The 17,843-nt window shown below is 48.8% G+C and overlaps 2 protein-coding genes across 2 annotated transcripts in view; both read right to left on the reverse strand.

The window, feature by feature from the left end:
- ABTB1 (ankyrin repeat and BTB domain containing 1) overlaps positions 1–6,266 on the reverse strand; it is a 29,750-nt gene extending 23,484 nt beyond the window's left edge. The window contains exons 1-5 of the mRNA XM_064156809.1: positions 6,090–6,266; positions 4,365–4,427; positions 3,165–3,220; positions 2,049–2,193; positions 58–217 (exon numbers count right to left, since the gene is read on the reverse strand). Coding sequence (XP_064012879.1) covers positions 58–217; positions 2,049–2,193; positions 3,165–3,220; positions 4,365–4,427; positions 6,090–6,145 — 480 coding nt within the window. The 5' untranslated portion in view covers positions 6,146–6,266. The remainder of the gene's footprint in view (positions 1–57; positions 218–2,048; positions 2,194–3,164; positions 3,221–4,364; positions 4,428–6,089) is intronic.
- Positions 6,267–6,943: 677 nt separating this feature from the next.
- The window catches only part of PODXL2 (podocalyxin like 2), a 33,335-nt gene continuing 22,435 nt past the window's right edge, over positions 6,944–17,843 (reverse strand). The window contains exons 5-8 of the mRNA XM_064156808.1: positions 14,969–15,125; positions 13,445–13,506; positions 11,602–11,781; positions 6,944–11,258 (exon numbers count right to left, since the gene is read on the reverse strand). Coding sequence (XP_064012878.1) covers positions 11,049–11,258; positions 11,602–11,781; positions 13,445–13,506; positions 14,969–15,125 — 609 coding nt within the window. The 3' untranslated portion in view covers positions 6,944–11,048. The remainder of the gene's footprint in view (positions 11,259–11,601; positions 11,782–13,444; positions 13,507–14,968; positions 15,126–17,843) is intronic.

Genomic DNA, 17,843 nt, shown 5'->3' on the forward strand with positions numbered 1-17,843 from the left:
CTTTGGTCACAAAGAGGAAAAAAAAAAGGAGAGAGCTGGAAGCACAGCCTTGCTCACCAGTGGATGTTTCAAGACTATCATGTTCTTCCCCTTCCATTTGGTCTCAAACATTTCTGCAAAGTAGGCGCTGCGAGCACTGAGAATGCAGCGGTGGGCACAGAAGGACTTGCCGTGAACGATGAAAACCATGTCGCTTTGGTAGCCCTGCTCCAGCAATCTGTAAGGAGCAAAGAGGGGAGGAAGTCAGCACAATGAGGAAGGACAGAAGGCAGTAAAGCTAGTAAACCTGCACTTAGGTCTAAGTGAACAAATACCTCTGAACGTTGCAGTCTCTCCCTCCCCCTGTTAGGCAGCCAGCAGTGGGGCTTGCTACTTCACAAGACTGGGATTCCTTACTGCCTCCAATGACTCAGAGTTCCATTAGTGTATAAGGGAGGATAGAGAATGAAACCCTCTGGCCTCAGGCAAACCGTTGAACTCAGGGAATAGATTGTAAAGAGAAATTAGTGGCCCCAGACACCTCTCCAAAGGTTTTCAATTGTCAGATGACAAGAAGCCCTACAGAAGTATACACTTCCAAAGAGAATTACTCCACTGCGTAGGTGCAGCTTTCCTGCTTTCTGGACGCTGTCAGCATGCACACTTTCACCACGCAGCAAATACAAGAGGACTTGATGTCACCCACTCTCAGGAGGAGGAAGGATGTTACAGGCAGGAAATGGAGGCAATTACCACATCAGAGATTTGTTTATGATTACATGCCCATACCCTCATTCTTTAAAAGGGAAAAAAAATAGGATTGCTACTTCTAGAGTTTATGGGAACCGTCACCAGTGTTTCCTAATGCCTATCAGCCCTTACATAACCTTACAAACACCCCCAGGAGGTCAAATCGGGCAGACAGCAGACATCATATTCCTTCTGGAGAGCTGGACTGGTATGTAGAAGAGTATGGGGCCACACAAGGAGAAAATGTCAGAGCAGGGTCTTGAATTCTGATCTTGATCTCCTTCATACTAGTGTCTTGCCCAAAACAAAATAGCAGCAGTGAGGTGTTTATTTTTTTGCCTTTTAATGTTGCTCTTAGAGGATATTTTTCATGTCCACTCAAATCCTGCATCGTCTGAGCCACAAACTCAATGAGGGAGCAATAAACTACTTGGCAAAATTTTACCTCCCTGAAAGGCAGAATCTGATTTTACTCAGATAAATTAATTTTCTTTCTCCCCTCTTTCCCCACACCTTCAGAAATTAGGACTCTGTAGTAATGGTAAGATTGTCAGATCTTTCCAGGGCTTACTTGCTCTCCAACTTAGAAGGTACAGATGCTGAAACCTTACTGGCTTTGTTTAAATCAAACCAATAGGAAGATAAAAATAACACAAAACAAAATCAAGCCTATGTACTTAACACTAGAGAAATAGTAAGAAGAAAAGATTCCTCTGCTCTTGGAGCATGTTAAGCTCTAGGTTAAGACTACAAGGTTTGACAGGCAACTTTCAGAAATATCTTTAAATTAACAGGTTTTATTCAACAAAAATATAGAGAACTGAGCACTGTCTCTGTGAGTCAGTTTGAGACTTCTTAAGGTGCTCTGTCTCAGAAATGAGATAGCTATTATCACTGCGGGAAACCTCAACTCTATTTATTGGAAACCTCAGCTTGTGGGCTACAGCACTCTAGGTCTGAAATTCAATTTCAGTTGACAAATTATCCTAAATTACTCATGTGGTTTTCATGATCTAGTTTTGGCAATCAAGAATAGCAGTCCAATGCTTCTGCATTGCAATGATCACCTTTCTCTTGGCTCTGTAGTCCGTACCTAGGTCACTGGAAGCTGTACTTTAAATGCATACACACCTGGAAGTTCTCCCTTAAGGCGTGAAGAACATCCCTTAGAGGAAGCTCTACACGCCCAGGAATAAGACAGGGTACTCAGCAGTTGCCTTTCAAATCTGGCCTTAACAGAGAGCTTGGATATCCAGGTTAACAGCTAAGAAAGAAGGATGACAGAATGCACTGCACATGGAGCTGTCTCATCAGCTTACCGCTGCAGGAAGACATCGTAGTAATCTCTCTTCATGCACTGTGCTGTGATCTGTTTGTACTCCTTCAGCAGACGTCGGATGGCATCACTCAAAGCTCCATACAAACAACGTTCCCCATCAAAAGTGTTTGCCTCACATTTTGCTCCTGCAAAATGATCACAGGTACATGGCAGCAAGGCAGAGTTACATCTTTCTCAAGTGTCCTCAGATGGTTGCTAAATGAGGCTGACTTCTGGCTGGCAGCACTTCCCTGTGATCCCTTACAGTTGCAAAAACTAAACTCCACTTATATGTGCATAACCTAAAGCTGTTCTCCCACAGCAAAATCCCTCTCTGAACAAGTCACAACTCATTCACACTGATTCTGGTGATATGCCTCTCAGCGTGGCTCCAGCAGTGTTCTGGGAAGAGGAATCTCATTGTACAAAGACTGAGACCATTTACTGGACTTTTAACAGCTCTTCCTCAAAAAAGCATTTCTGCTTTGCACAAGGCATGAGGTACTTCTCTAGGTTAGAGACTCTGCTAGAAAGCTGGAGGGTATTTGCATTTTGCTATTTTAGAATGAAGCAGCTGATTAAGATGCTTTGAATGCAGCAAACGAGACAGGCCTTTTGAGATCCAACTGCACTCCAATTCCTCTGCCAGGAGACAAACATCACAACTACCTGAGGGAGTTTAGGTGTGAGGAACCAACTGGCCAGATACTTTGTCTGGAGAGTTTGTCCCGAGTAATAGCCCTTGCATTTCACCTGTAAGTCCTGGTTAGAAAGCAAGGCTATCAGAAGAATACAAGAACGTTTTAAACAGACAGCTCTTGAGATGAAGTACAGTTCTTAGAGCAGCATAGCCTCCACAGCAATGCGCCCTCAGAGAACATCAGCTGTGATTCCAGAAAGTCATGCTGCCCTGAGTCATCGCAGAGAGATTCTCTACAGCAAATTCAAGCAGCAAATGGTAGGAAAAAGAACCATGAAAGTATATCCACTGCAGCCTAAGATCACTGATCAGATGGTTGATTGTAACAGAAGTTTCCACAAGGGATGGCTAGAAGGATATACAATCCCTATGGACCAGTATGGAGAAAGACATAGCACTCAAGAGGTTTTCACTCACCGTTGGCTAGAAGATAACGCACAAGCTCCTCATGTCCACAGAGGCAAGCATAATACCTGACAATAAGAAGATAAATAAAATTCAGAGATACAGTATGAAGCAAAGCTCAGTGTTTGGTCACATCACAGCATGAAGACCTCAGCATCGAGCCATCCCTGATAAGCTTAGAGGATGACTCCTCAAAGGAGTGAGGAATTGCTACTGAATAGCATAGAAGCCTAACCCCAGCAAAGGACTAAGCAGGATCTGTGCCCAGCATTTCTCAGCCCTGCTGTCCCACAAGGAGATCTCAAGGTCCCAGTCTCAGTTCAGCATCTTCTGTTGCCTCACCGGCTGCCAAATCTATCCTCATTTTAATGGAGTTTGTTTCATGTGCACTCAGCAATTCCACTGCATTCTCAAAAACATTCTTTGCTCCTTCTGCTGTGAGTACTGCACACTGTAACAAGGGAACTGCACCCACACTGATGTACAGCAAATCCACCCCTCAAAGTCCTACTTGCAATGAGCTTTGTTTTATTCTTCACAATCTTTCATGACTCTCTTTCACAAGGACCTCAAATTGCCCCACAAACTTGGAGAACCCTACATGTGAATTTCAGGAAGCAAATGTTAAGCCTACGTGTACTTTGGAAAGTTATTCCATACTCTGAATATACTGCAGAAGTCTATGAGGAATTAACTTTGGAATTAGTACCTGGGGAGGCAAAAAAGGTCACACCACCCTCCTCAGCACCAGCATGGGATTCCTCACTATGTACTACACTTTTACAGCCTCACCAGAGAAATTCCCCACTACCTACTATACTTTTACAGCCTCGCCAGAGAGACTGTGATCAAGCATTCACTTTGTATTTCACCCAGCCAAGCCTTCATCTGAAAAGAGATGCTAGAATGACATACACTTTGAGCAGGAAAAAAACTAATCAAACCAAGAACAGACCACTTAATCCATGTACTCTGGTCATAAAATTAGCCACCCTTCTGAGCACTACTTCAGCAAGCATCAGTCAGATAGGAAACAAAGACACACGTAGCACAGCACCCACAAACCAGAGAAGTAGAAATATGCAGTCAAATCTCCAAAAAAGCAGAACTTGAGACATTTTGTAGCAGTGTTTCTAGCTGTTGAGGCGGAGAGAGCAGAAGAGCTCTGAAGGCCCTCCCCTCCCACCCAGCACCGTAGGCAGCAGGACTCACAGAGGTGTACTGTCCCACTTATCACGGACATTAATTTCCACATCTCGCTGCTCAAGAAGGTATCTGGAAGAAAAGGGAGAGCAAAGTTGTAACTTCATGCAGCTACTCAGTAACATTCTCCTCTCACAGAAGAGGGAACTTGGAGTTTGTACAGTAACTTCCAAAGGTATGACAGGAGTTTTTGCACTTGGAGAGGTGCCAGCTATGGCTGGAGGGGCATCAGCCAAATCCTCAGCCTAAAGAATGGCATTCCGCAGCATGGCTTGGCAGCTCCTTTCAATCTTTAGTGGTAAAAGAAGAGAATCAACCCCACCTGCTGCTGCTGACCCCTAACGCGGTAGCAATCACAAAAGAAGCCTGAGCACTTAAGCAGTACCTTTGCGTTCTCCAGCAGTGCTCACAGACTGGATGCTTACAAATAAGTGGTCAAGCTCACAAGTCTAAAGCTGGATGCTTATCCTGCCTGTGACTGTGTCAGCCACAAACAACAACATCAGGCTGTCCTGTAACTCTTGCTACTTCTTTGTCCTGCATATTCATGCTGTATCAACTGTTGGCAACACTCCTCCTGCTTTAGGACCTACAGAAGACAGACTTTGCCTTGCACACAAATCTGCTACATAGCCTGGCTCTTGTTATATCCAGCCTGTCTCCAGCTACTGCACAACCATCTCTCCAGAAGTCCCTCTCAGCCTCCATAAAGATTCTCAAGACTAGGACTTTTTTTCTCATCAACCTCTCCTTTCACTCCCTCCATACTTCCTGTGCCACACTTTAGGTCCTTTTGACCTCATGCAAAGTCCCAAACAGCTCACCTCCTTTCTACTCAGCCTGGTTTGTCCCCTCTACTTTGACAGCATTCTCAGACTGATCACTTCTCTGCCAGTCATCTCAAACCTCTGTAAGACCACCTGCAGAACTCCTCCTACTACAGTAAAGTTGCAATTTGCTACTTGTAATGAATTAATCTGAGTACGAAACAGATAACAGCGCTCTCCAGATCTCACCTGTGTGCCTATTTGTCCCTCCTTAGCAGGCACTTTGAAACACAAAATCTACACCCTGGGAGATGGAAGAATCGAGTAGGACCAAAAGGTGAAGAGTCACCTTCCTGCAGACACGCAGCCCACCTGACTCCTGACCTGCAGTCACTGCGGCTAAGCCACACTGCTTCAGCGTGAGCAAGGAGACTTGGCTTAAAGTTTAGCAGCCTGGAGGTGTTCGGAGCTACTACCACAGCCTGCAGCCCAGGGTGTCCTGCGCGACCCCTGACGAGGGCTTCCCAGAGCTCTAAGCTTCCTACCGACGCAAACGCAGCCGCCGGTGTCAAAGACGCTGCTGCAGAGACAAGACTCCTGCAAAACCCCCAAACCCTTGGGGAGGAGCAGAGCGCGTTCGTTTATAAAGCCACAGGCTCTCCTTTCCGCACGGCAGGTGTCTCCTGGCTCGGCGGCTGCCCAGGGCAGCCAGAGCCGCAGTTTCCGCGGCCAGGGAAGGGGAGGGCCGGGCCGGGCTGCTGGTAAACACGAGCCGTGGCGCGTCCCGGCGCCAGGGCGGCCCCAACACTAGAATGCAGCACGGTGACCCAAGCTGGCCCGGACAGGCCCAGCCCAGCTTCCCCTCGAGGGACTAACACTGTTAAAAGCAAGGGCTCAGTGCGTGGGGACACCGCAGCGCTGCGCTCCGCTCCCCGCCCCCCGCCAGCTCGGCCCCCGCTCGGCTCACCGCACGCGGCTGACATCCCCCTTCTTGCAGCTGGTGAACAGGTCGCTGGTGTCCATGGCCGGGGCAGGCCGCTGCGCGGCGGCGGCGCATTGACACGGACAGCGAGGAGCAGCCGCAGCGGGCCGGAGGGGCAGGAGCACCGCCGGCGGGACGGAAGCGCCGGCGGATGTAAACAGGGCGGCGGGCGGGGCAGCGGCACAGGAGCAGCCCCGTTGCCCAGCGCAGCGCCCCCCTGTGGACTGGAGGAACTCCGCCTGGAGCTGGAGGGAGAGCTGAGCGGAGCGGGGCTGGAGCTGGGACACGAGTGGGACTGGGGATGCTGCGGCTCCGGGAGACACTCGAGAGGGGTAAAAAAGAGGAGGGACACACCTGATATTGTCCTGGTCCGAAACGGGAGTGGAAGAGGGCGCCTGGAGCACATGGAGTGACTCTGGACACGTGCAGCTGCAGGGAGCCCAGCACTGGAGCAGAGGTGGGACAGGCGGCAAGGTGGCTGCGGGCATCCGCTCTGGGACAGACGTGGCGCAGGGTGCGCAAGCATGCAGGGGCTCTACTCCGGAACAAAGGCTTGTGGTAACCTGCCCTAGCAGAGAACAGAGGTCCTGGGCTGGTCCTGTAAGCCCTGCACAGGGCCGAGACTATCACCCCACGAGAGAATTCAGTTCCCCCGGGCCCCTGCCTCGACTCAGCTTCAGCAGCAACCTCTGATGGGAGAGTCAGGGTGCTAGGGGAACATGAGAGGGAGACTCACGGCCTTGCCTCCCAGCAGAGGGACCCTGGCCAAAAACTCATCCACACACCCACAGACGTGAACTCAGGCAGATGCAGTCATGTAAAGGACTCCTCCACTCAGGTCAGTGTTCAGACACCCAGGAGGTGCATTTTATTGCAAAGAAAACAAAACCACAACCCTGTTGCTTCCAGGGCCAGACGCAAGTGTTTCTAAGTGTTCTCCCACAGCAAGCCCGAGCAGTGGCCAGGTCTTGCAGGCAGTCTAGGTCCAGCAGGAACAAAGGTATTGAGATGGACGGCTAGGAGCTTGGCTGTCAGCCACAGCAAGCCCACGAGGCTCTCTCAAACCAGCACAGATTAAGTTGGTTGTTGATTGTTCAACCTGCCCCAAACCGCCAGTGAAGGAGAGAGGTGTTCCTGCAGGGCTGCAAAGGTGGATGGGAACAGATGAGCTGCCGAGAGCAGTGGCTGCAGTGGGATCCTGCTGCAATGCCCTAAGGTCACACTGCAATAATCCATACAGTTGCTACCTCCATCTCACGGCATCCTTTGCCTGGGGCAATCCTTAAAGTGGTATCTTGAACTGTATTCTCAACTTGCATTATACTCCACACCACAGTTTCCAGGTCACTTAGTTTCTTTACACCCTACATACCATGAGGCAGTCTGCAGCATGCAAAGTCCTAGTACATGTTAGACTCCACATCATAGACACTGTTCTAGACATCTTGGAGTAAATTGCAGCTTGGCCATGCCAGACCACACTGCTGCACAGAGATGGAGAGCCACTCCATCTGTTTATCCAGCTGATGACATTGCAGGTGTTCCCCTAGGCACAGAACTCCTTACACCAGCACCTCATGCTCTCTCTGAAGAATCTCCATTTCAAGGCAGAGCCTCTGTTTTCCTGCTGTGCTTCTTGGGAGGAGAGGGGGCAAGTGGAGGAGAAAGTGAGGAGATGGAGCTGCGACCCTGTATTGCTACCCAGGACCTCTAGACCGGTGACTCCAGGGAATGTCCAATCTCATCGCTTTGCAAACGGGATGTACTCACACAAATCATCTCTTACGTGCCTGGTGCAAGCTCCTCTGCTCACAGGCAAGTCCAGCAGACCCTCGTGGATACAGCAGGTGACCGTCCTAGGCAAGTCGCAGGAAATGAATACTCAGTGCTAAGAAGGGGGGAAAGTCCTCAGCTTTGCATCATTTTTCCTCTCCAGCTCCCCGCAGCCACCAGATGTCAGCGAGATCAAACGTTTGGCAGATGAGACTACAGTGAAGTTCCAGTAGGTGGAAAAGAGTTTTCCAGGGATCAGTTTCCCTCCTTCATCTGCTCTGCCACTGGGCACACCACTCCAAGTAGTCCAACTTTGACAGTTTTTGTTAAAAATAAGTTTAACTACAGTAAGGTGATAGAAAAGCTTCTTGTTACAAACGCTAAGACAAAGTTCTTCTTCCTCTTTAAGTCCTCCCTGTGCAGAGCTGGAAACCCAAGCAATGAACAGCAGAGTTAAGTGGTCTATCAACAGCCTCTTTACAGGGCTCCCCAGCCCACAGGTGCCCAGAAATGGCCTGTCTCTGCAAGGCTGGTGGGAGAGGGACAACAGTGCAATCGACTTAACAAGATCAGCCTAGTGCAAAAAACTGATACAGAGTAAAACAAATGGTAAAGGTATAAAAAGTATCACCAGACTAAAGTGAAATGCTATTAACCAGTAGATTTATGGAGCTAAACTTTGATCACACAGACAGGTGCATCCTGCCAGAGACAGCAGAAAATTGTTCTCGGCCTCCGTACAGCCACTCTTAGACACTCTCAAGCTCACCTGGATGCTCCAGGCACAAAAAAGCTCTACAGTCTGTGGAAAACCTTCAGGCCATAAGAAGCCAGAAGAGCAAATCAGGAGAACTTGCCAGCTTACTACTAAGCCCACGTAGCCCCCTTGGTTTCTTTAACGCTTAACACAAGATCAAGAGGAGCTGAGCCTAGCCAGAAGCACTACTTTATCAGCACCTTGTTTCTCTGTATTAGTAGTGAAGAGAACACAGGGCAGCAAAGCAGCTCCCTGCAATCATGTACACCAAGGAACTGTTTTGTGGGTAAACAAATTCCCATCTCATGGGCGGCATTATGGTTAATAGCCACTGGGCATTAAAAACCTAATGAGGATTATTTGACTTGGAAGTATTTCTATGGTGAAACTGCCTGACGGCCACAGCCATGCCAAGCCTCATTGTGCTAAGTGCTATACAAACTTAACTGTTACCTTCGTGCTTTAATTTACTCACCATACTGTCACAACAACTTGCATTTCATCCTGTGAGCCCCAGAGTGCCATCACCACAGCCACCTAATTTGTGCAGTTTCACACAGACCCATCAAACTCAGCAGGAGCCATCAGTGAGGGGTAGCCAGAGAAGAGCCACGTGGGGCTGGCAAAGTACATGGACTGTCCCCCATTATCAACTGCTGGGGAAGAAGGAGGAACTCCGCTGAGCACCTCTGCAACCCTACCAACAAGATACAAAAGGTGCTGATGATCACTGCCTCCTATGTAACACAAGGAAAGGTATGGAAGCAGAATAAAAACACTGAAAACTGGAATCTGGATAGGAAACCAAAGGCTATCTCCTTTCTGGAATCCTTAATAGACCGATAGCAATGTGGTCCTAGATCGAGGCGATCCGTGGTTCAGTTTGTACGCAAAACGCTATGCAAAATGAAACACTAGACTCTTGTACCTTGATTTCAGGCACTCACATCAGGGGTGAACATGCTAAAAATTTCTATACATACAGGGATAGATTTACAGGCTCAGCATCAGACTGCATATCTGGGGTCTTTCTGTACAAAGGTTCACTTCAAGACCAAATGTGAAGCTGCATCTTGCAGTAAGCAAGCATGCAGATCACCATAACGGAGGAGTACTGTTGCCTCCAAGCCAACCAAGTCCCTCAACCCCTTGGTGACAAGAAACAAATGTTCTGGGATTTCAGGCTTGACAGTAGTTCTGAATCTTGGTTTAGGCAGGGCTCAGAGAAAAATTATGCATATTCACGTGCCTTTTATCACATGTCTTCAGGGAGCTGGAGCTTCCAAATTGCCTGAGGCATGCCCGAAGAAACATTCATTGGGGAGCTCTTAGATCTGATTCTCATCTCATCTGACTGCCTTTTACACACTTGCTAAAATGCCGTGATTTTAAAGATGTTACCCTGATTTACATCTGTGGACATTAAACACTTCCTCTCCTTAGGGCAGGATGCTGAAAAGGAAGCAATGGGACTAGAAAATTTTCCAAGCTTTCACTTTTCTCCCTGCTTAAAGAGTCTTTACACTTACCTCAGGAAGACCAACTGAAACCAAACTAGCCTGGAAAAATAGAAGTGGGGAGGCTTGCCAGTCTAAAACTTGAGATTGAGACCAGAGATACTTCACTGCCGATTTCACAGGCTGTTGCATGAGAGAGGCACATAAATGTCTCTAAGCAACTCTCCAACCTAAAGCAAACTCCTAGCTAAGATGCTGCACTATGGCACTGAATTGTCTGCAGTCAGTCAAGCAAGGGTAAAGTGCTCAAAACTTTGCAAACAGTTTGGAGCTGTGGAGCTGAAAAACAGTGGGACTGTTTGTGGTGGGAGGAGGAAAATAGGATTAGAGAGGGATGTTTTCCCAAAATGTAAACATCAGCCCATCTAACGAACAGCTGAATGCTAGAGCACTAGAAAACCTCTTTTCACATGTGGAATGCAAACGCTGTCCAGGACATAAACTGAATCTTGATGCCTCTCTATCAAGAATGCAGTTTTTACCGCACCTGCAGGGACTGAATGTGATCTCACAGCCAGGATTCTGGCTGCCACAACTCCAGCTGGACTCCCAAAGTGAATTTACTCCCTAAAGCTGGATTCTTGGTGGCAGACTTAGCCTCACTGCCTTGCTTCTCAAGCCCAGCCACTACCAGAGAGCTACAGTTAAGTGCATTTAAAGGTAATGAAAGCATCGGTGCTACTGATAGGAACACACACACAGAGACCTACAAACCCAACCCTCCCTGCTTCCTTCTGTTCAGTGATCATCCTGGCTCCAAACCTCAGATGCAGACTCAGGACTTCTATTGGGAAAGCTTGCCCAAAGACTTGACCTGAGAAGCCACCTGATCCCATGGTCCAACAGTCAAGACAGGAGAGAAAGTGTATTTAAGGGGGTGGTTCCCTCCTTTCTTTTCTAAAGATGTGTGTCTTCCTCAAACACATCCACATCCTCGCTCGCCTGCTTATTGATCAGAACATCCCAGCTGTCAGGACCATTGATAGTGTTTCCACCGTTCACGCTTGGCTTCTTCTCCTGCATTTCTGACTGGCTGTCACTGGCCACATCCAAGGTGGGGTTGTCATGGCAGCCGTTCTCAACAAAGCGCAGCTCCTCACCATGCGACTGCAAAGGACAAGAGAAACAAATAGAGAGAAAGGAGGACAGGTTTTGATGTTGCTGAGAAGCACAATCAGGCCAGTCTGTGAGGGTCATCGAGGACTCTGCAGGGTCAGCAGGAAAAGACACATTTATTCCTAGCCCCGGTGCTCGCAGTGGATATGAGCTGTTGTGTGCAAAGCAGCAGACAGGTTTGCATCTCTCTTACACCTGAACACTGCTGCAGCAGTGTAGCCAGCTATGTCCAGTAAGTGGACAGGGGAAAACCACCTCCCTCTTAACATTCCAATTTCCCTTCCATCCCAAGGGCTAAGGCTACAGCCGCATTCTCCACCTGTCCAGTGCTCACCATGTTCTTCATCTTGGGCAGGCGTCTCTGCCAGCAGTTGTAGATGAGCCCCAGTACAATGATGATGGCACAGATGGAGCCGATGATCACCAGTACCACAAAGAGCTTCCCGTAATCACTGCGTGTCTGGTTGGGGTGTGACTGGCAGCTTGTGGTGGTTGAGTAGTTCTGGATGCCAATCTGGAAGGAGGAATGGGATACACTGAATCCCCTGGCCTGCAGTCAGGTGGGATCTCATTCAGACTTTCCAGGGTCCAAGCACAGGACCATTGCTGTGGGTGGAGGAACTAAAAGCCAGGCTTTAAGGAGTCAGGATGGACACCAGACTAGATGGCACATAACTATTACATCATCTTCCATGGAAGCTGACATGGCACCAAATGACAGTAGGCACAATCTTTTCTTGCTCACAAGCACCAAGATCACACCTATGTGCAAGACAAGGAGGCTTTCATGGGAGAAACTGCCCAAGATTAAGAGTTCCCAAGACAAAATATGGGCTGCTGATGGGTGCTGAGGCGACTGTTTGACAGAGAATTTAACCATGATAATTAGGTCTGCATTAAAGCTCTGGTCCTAAAAAGGAAAATTGGTCTTTCCAAGGTCTTGAAAGTGGACAGCTACCTGCTGATCCAAAAAGTTTAGGAATAACTGCCCTAGAAATGGTCTGCTTGTGGTTGTTAGCAAACAAAGCCTAACATCAGTCCCAGTGACTTTGCAAGTTCCAAACAGGTTATGTATCAATTCAGTAGTATGTATGATGGGTGTAAGAGAATATCCTTCCTCCTCCTTCCAATCTCATGCTAGCACAAGGTCAGTTGAATGAGCAGTGTTTCATTGTTGATAGAGCTGGACAGTCAGAAGCATGTGGCAGGGCTGCTCTGATAGGGTGCACCTTAACACAGGGTCATGGTTGCAAAGTCAAACCTTTCAGCAACACAAATCCTTTTTTCTGGACAGTTCTAGCTGCTGACATGTCAGTCACACGGTTTCTACAGGGTTAGCTTTTCGCACTTTCCCTGGTGTAAGCCAATCAATACAGCACTGAGAACTTAATTTGCTTTGTCTAACTGCACCACTTTGTTGTTAGGTCAGAGAAAAACCTGACAGCAGACAGCTGGCAAGGCAGAGTTACTCTGTCAGTGTAACAAAAAAATCAAGCAGAATCAGGCCTCTATGCCTACATATCCTGTAGGCTCAAGGGGCAAAGTCATGATCCTGGCACTAATTTCTCCTCGTCTCTATCCTCTTCCAAGCTGCCCAGGGTTAGAAGAGAACAAGTGAGGGCAGCTGGCAGAGGAGTCTGGCATCTCGCCTGTGGACTTCTGTCTGCCCTTGTGCAGGCAGTTGTCTAAAGGAATGAAAACCAGACCCTGGGATTGCAGGAAGTTGATGTGTGAACATGTCCCATCTAGCACAGGCATCTCTCCTACCTCCTTCAGCAAAGCCTGAGCTACTGAGAGCAGTCAGTTTACACAAATGAGCTGTAGGGTGAGCCAGGCAAAATCTGGGTCTCTGCTGCACCCACATCGCTGCAGTCAGTACTGCAGAAGGGAAGGGATCAAGGATCTCAGCGCAATGAATGTGCAAAGAGCAGCTTCACAACCAAGCAAGAAAAACAGAGAAGGAATAACCCACACTTACACTCTTAATGGGAGCAGACATTTGATGGTCTGGCAACTACCAGAGTGAAGAGAAGGGAGTTTGCCAAATGTCTGACTCATCTGTTTGTTGCTGAGGGTTCAGCACTCAGGTTGACCAAGATCTGGTCCCAGTTTTCAAGATGCTTATTTTAATTGCGTAGCTAGTCTTAACAAATGGATGAAGGCAGACAGGCTCTTACCTCAGCTAAGCTCCTCTTAACATCCCCTAGTGCCATGAGTACATCATTTGTAGGGATGATGCCTGCAAAGAAGAAGAGAGAGATCAGTGCAGCTCTCAGCTCAGGTTAGCTCAGTCAGATGTACTCAGCCCTGTGAAATCCCCAACAGAATGGATGCAAAGAAATGGAATTTTTGCTTGTTGGTACTTTATGTTAGGAGGCTGAAAGAATGCAAGGACCAAAACTAGGGGTTCCTCTAAGTGTTGTTAAAGTGGGGGGGAAATCCAGGGACAAACGGATACCAGAGGCCCCTAGGTGCCCTTCTCTCAGCTTCAAGATCTGTGTCTACTCTGGTAGCAAGCAGCAATGTACAAAAATTCAGAGCCAGGTACCTATGCTGCCTGATCCAGCCTCCTCATTCAGCACAACATGACTGTGAGCTGCAGCACTCAAGATGTTCCCACAGAGCTTCATGCTCACCTATCACAACCATTAGCAGGTGTGCGTTGCTCTGCAGAGCAGCCTCGCAAGGTGGTGTGCCTGGCACAGCAGCTCCATTCCCAGCACTGACAGTTTCAGCCAAGGAGCCACCAGTCCACACTGAGCCACCTCCTCCTGGAGCTCTCCTTCACTAACAGCTCCCAGGATGCTCTCCCAGACAGGAGAGCAGGAGTAGTCAAGAGAGCATTTAGAGGCTGAGGTCCATTTCTCCCTTCACTTTCACAGCAGCAAAAAGAGTAATTAAAAGTAAGAGTAATTAAAAGTAAGCACAGTTCTTCAGAGCAGAAAATACTTCTGGTCCTGAGCTTTCAAAACTCTCTGAGCCTGACTGTGCTGCTGGAGTTCAGATCTTTTTCCTTCTCCTGGATGTCCCTGTGCATGATGGTTTTAGTTTGGAAGACTAAATGGTCACCAAAGCCTTTTCATTGGCACATGGCCCAGCTCAAGGGCTTGGAAGAGAGGCAATGACTTAAGGCATCAATATAGCAAACACCACTTAAGCATTTGCTTCATTTTCCTATCATTATGGGCCACTTCAGGATACTGATGAGACCTCCATGACTAAGCAGGCACCAAAAGCAGTACAGGAAAATCACCAGAAGGGGATTAAAAAGATGTTAAAATGTTCCAGCCCACCTTCCACTGTCAGCTTTTCTTTGGGGATGCAGTGGAGGCACTGTCAGGACTGGCCCAGCTTAGACAAGACTTCAGAATTGTTACGAAGCGAAGCAGGAGCAGGTTGTCCTGCCACTGCAGTGGCCTGTCCATGGAGGAGAGCATAAGCATTGTGAGAAAGCCAGTGGATGCTTGAGTGAAGGGAGAGAGCAAAGCAGAAGGCAAAGCACCTAAGACAGAGCTTTGTGCAAGTGACAGGGGACAAGCCAGGAAGTGGGTGCGGAGAGAAGAGTCTTACGTCCTCAGTCCCCCTCCCAAGTTCTCAGGTCTAGTCAACACTGGGAACTAGTGGGATTGAAATGAGCTGGAGAGTACTCCTTAGGTAAACCCCCCCCTTATGACAGTGAGGCTCCTTCTCCCAGCACTTACCCTGTTCCCCTGCCAGTGTCATTAGCAAGTGCTTGTCATTCTCATTGGGTTTGCTCAGAGAGATCAGCCAGCGGTCCTGCAGCCCATCCGCCTGCCTGGAGAAAGCATCCTCCACCAGTGCCAGCAGCTGGGGACCCCTCTCCAGACGAAACTCCTCCTGCCACAGGAAAGGGACCTTGGTGAGTGCATGGTAGGAGCAGAGTAGGTGTAGACCTGCCCAGATGGCAAAGCTGCAACCCCTGAACCAGACACGTCTAAAATCCAGCAATGACAAACCTGGTGCAACATTCCTCTACACATCCCCAGTGCCCCAGGCTGGACCCACATACTTCTAACACACCAACACTTCATCTGGGCTCCTGCTGCTGCCATATGCCCCACACCATGCCAAGCCACACTAACCCCAAGCAGCACTACAGGCTGGGGAAAGAGTGGCTGGAGAGTAGACAGGCAGAAAGGGACCTGAGGGTACTGGTAGATAGTAGCTGAAGATGAGCCAGCAGCGTGCCCAGGTGGCCAGGAGAGCCAATGGCATCCTGGCCTGCATCAGGAACAGTGTGGCCAGCAGGACAAGGGAGGTTATTGTGCCCCTGTACTCAGCACTGGTCAGGTCACACCCTGAGTACTGTGCCCAGTTCTGGGCTCCTCAATCCAAGAGAGACGTGGAGGTTACTGGAATATGTCCAGAGAAGGGTGACAAAGCTGATGAGAGGCCTGGAACACAGCCCTGTAAGGAGGGGCTGAGGGAGCTGGGGTTGTTTAGCCTGGAGAAGAGGCTCAGAGGTGACTTCATTGCTGTCTACAACTACCTGAAGGGAGGCTGTAGCCAGGTGGGGTTGGGCTCTTCTGCCAGGCAAGCAGCAACAGAACAAGGGGACACAGTCTCAAGTTGTGCTGGGGCAGGTCTAGGCTGGATGTTAGGAGGAAGTTCTTCACAGAGAGAGTGACTGGCATTGGAATGGGCTGCCCAGGGAGGTGGTGGAGTCACCATCCCTGGAAGTGTTCAAGCAAAGCCTGGATGAGGCACTTAGTGCCATGGTCTAGTTGATTGGACAGGGCTGGGTGCTAGGTTGGACTGGATGATCTTGGAGGTCTCTTCCAACCTGGTTGATTCTATGATAAGTCCAGTTACCCCAGCACACAAGGATCCTGGAGTGACACTATCAGGTAAAGCAAGAAGGAAGCAGCCAGGCTCTTCCCTGCAGCCAGCGCTGGGTCAGCAGGTGCTGCTCAGCATGACATGCTCCAGCCATCCCTTGTCGGGCTCCTCTGCTGCTTTCTCACTCTTGTGTTTCTATTCTTATCTCTGGTTGCCATGCCAACCTGAAGGCCACACAGATGATTAATAAAATGGAGAGTTCTTGTTGCCATGGCAATTTGAAGCGCTCAGGGCAAGCACAGGCCTGTGCTGAAAATGGCCTAATTGGAAAAGACACCGATGACTGGGGCCTGAATCACAAGGGCCTGCCAGTGCCTTGTCTCATCAGGGCACGGGTTTGGGCACGAGGAGACATGAGGAGCAGTGTGAGGATGCAGTGCCATGCTGCTCAGCTGCCATCCAGCTCATAGCCCTGGGGCTCTGCTTTGGGGGATGTAGAGGAAGGGGGAGCAGCTAAGAGAAGAGCAGGAGGAGGAGAGAGAGAGAGAGAGAGAGAGGTGAGATGTCTCCAGTGATGGGGGGAAACAGAGGTTGCAGAGCAGTGATAAATTCTCTGTAGTGGAGAAGAGAGCTGTGAAAGAGCCTGAACACACATACGCCGAGGTGAAGGCCACCTCTCGGTAGCACTGTTGGGTCAGACCCTGCAGTCGTCACTTGGGCAGAATTCCCAGGTATACTGAGTGGGAGATGTGCCCAGAGAGAGGCTGAAGTGACTCCCTTGCCCTGACTCCATCAGAAAGATAAATGGGCTGCCAGCTTAACCCAGCAACACAGACATCATTTCTCCAGCAGGTAAACCCCTGGCACTATGAGGAATATTAAAGCTCCGATGTCACTCTCTGGAAGGAGCTAAGCATCCTTCTTGTCCCTCAGCTTCTTAGCAGAGCTTGGTGCTACAGGAGATCAGGGCTTTGGAACATAGGAAATAATGAGGAATCCTCACTCACATTAATTTCAACTACAGCAACTGCAATGCAGGTTCACCCTTGCAACCCTGGAAATCCAAACACCACAGGGCTCAGATACAGCAACCAGAAAACAAAAGGGGCAGGCAGAGGGTCAGTGAATTGCCCAAAGTGAACAAATTACCATGAGTGAGAAACAAACTGCATTAACATCAGTGGAAAGGAGAAGAGCTTTATTCCAGCTTCAGTCATGCAAAGTGGTAAGGGGAAGCAGGCAATGAAGCGATGTGCACGTTAAATATGTATGTTGACAAGTGTCCCTTTGAATAAGGGGGAGGGCAGCACAAATCATTCACTAGGAAATATGCTTTGAAACATGAAATGAAGTAGAAAAACAGTTCAGTCCTGCCTATCCCAGGGCCCTGTCTTCTCTCAGCGAGGCAGAAATGAGTATTCAGCAGTGAAGACACCATTTGTTCAAGAGACAGCTGCACATCTGCCTTTCAGTTCTCTCCCTCCCCGTGGTTTAAACAACACAAGTGCAGGTGACCACAGGAAGCAAGCTATTACGTGCTACAAAATAAGCCAGCATTAAAGCTCCACAGAGATGGGAGCAATGGAGAACTGGATATGGAGGAAAAGGGTCAGCAGAAAGCCTTAAAACCCTCCAAAGAGCAAACTGGTTTGCCTCATTCAGGAGGAAAGAGACTGACTTTTCTTCTGTCCTTTAAGCAATCAACAGGCCTTACTGTGTATGGGAACTCTCCTCTTTTCCCTGTCCACAAAAGGTTTGCCTTAATAAGAAACCCAC

Source organism: Pogoniulus pusillus, chromosome 16 (genome assembly GCF_015220805.1).
Source record: "Pogoniulus pusillus isolate bPogPus1 chromosome 16, bPogPus1.pri, whole genome shotgun sequence".
In the NCBI taxonomy this organism is placed as follows: Eukaryota; Metazoa; Chordata; class Aves; order Piciformes; family Lybiidae; genus Pogoniulus; species Pogoniulus pusillus.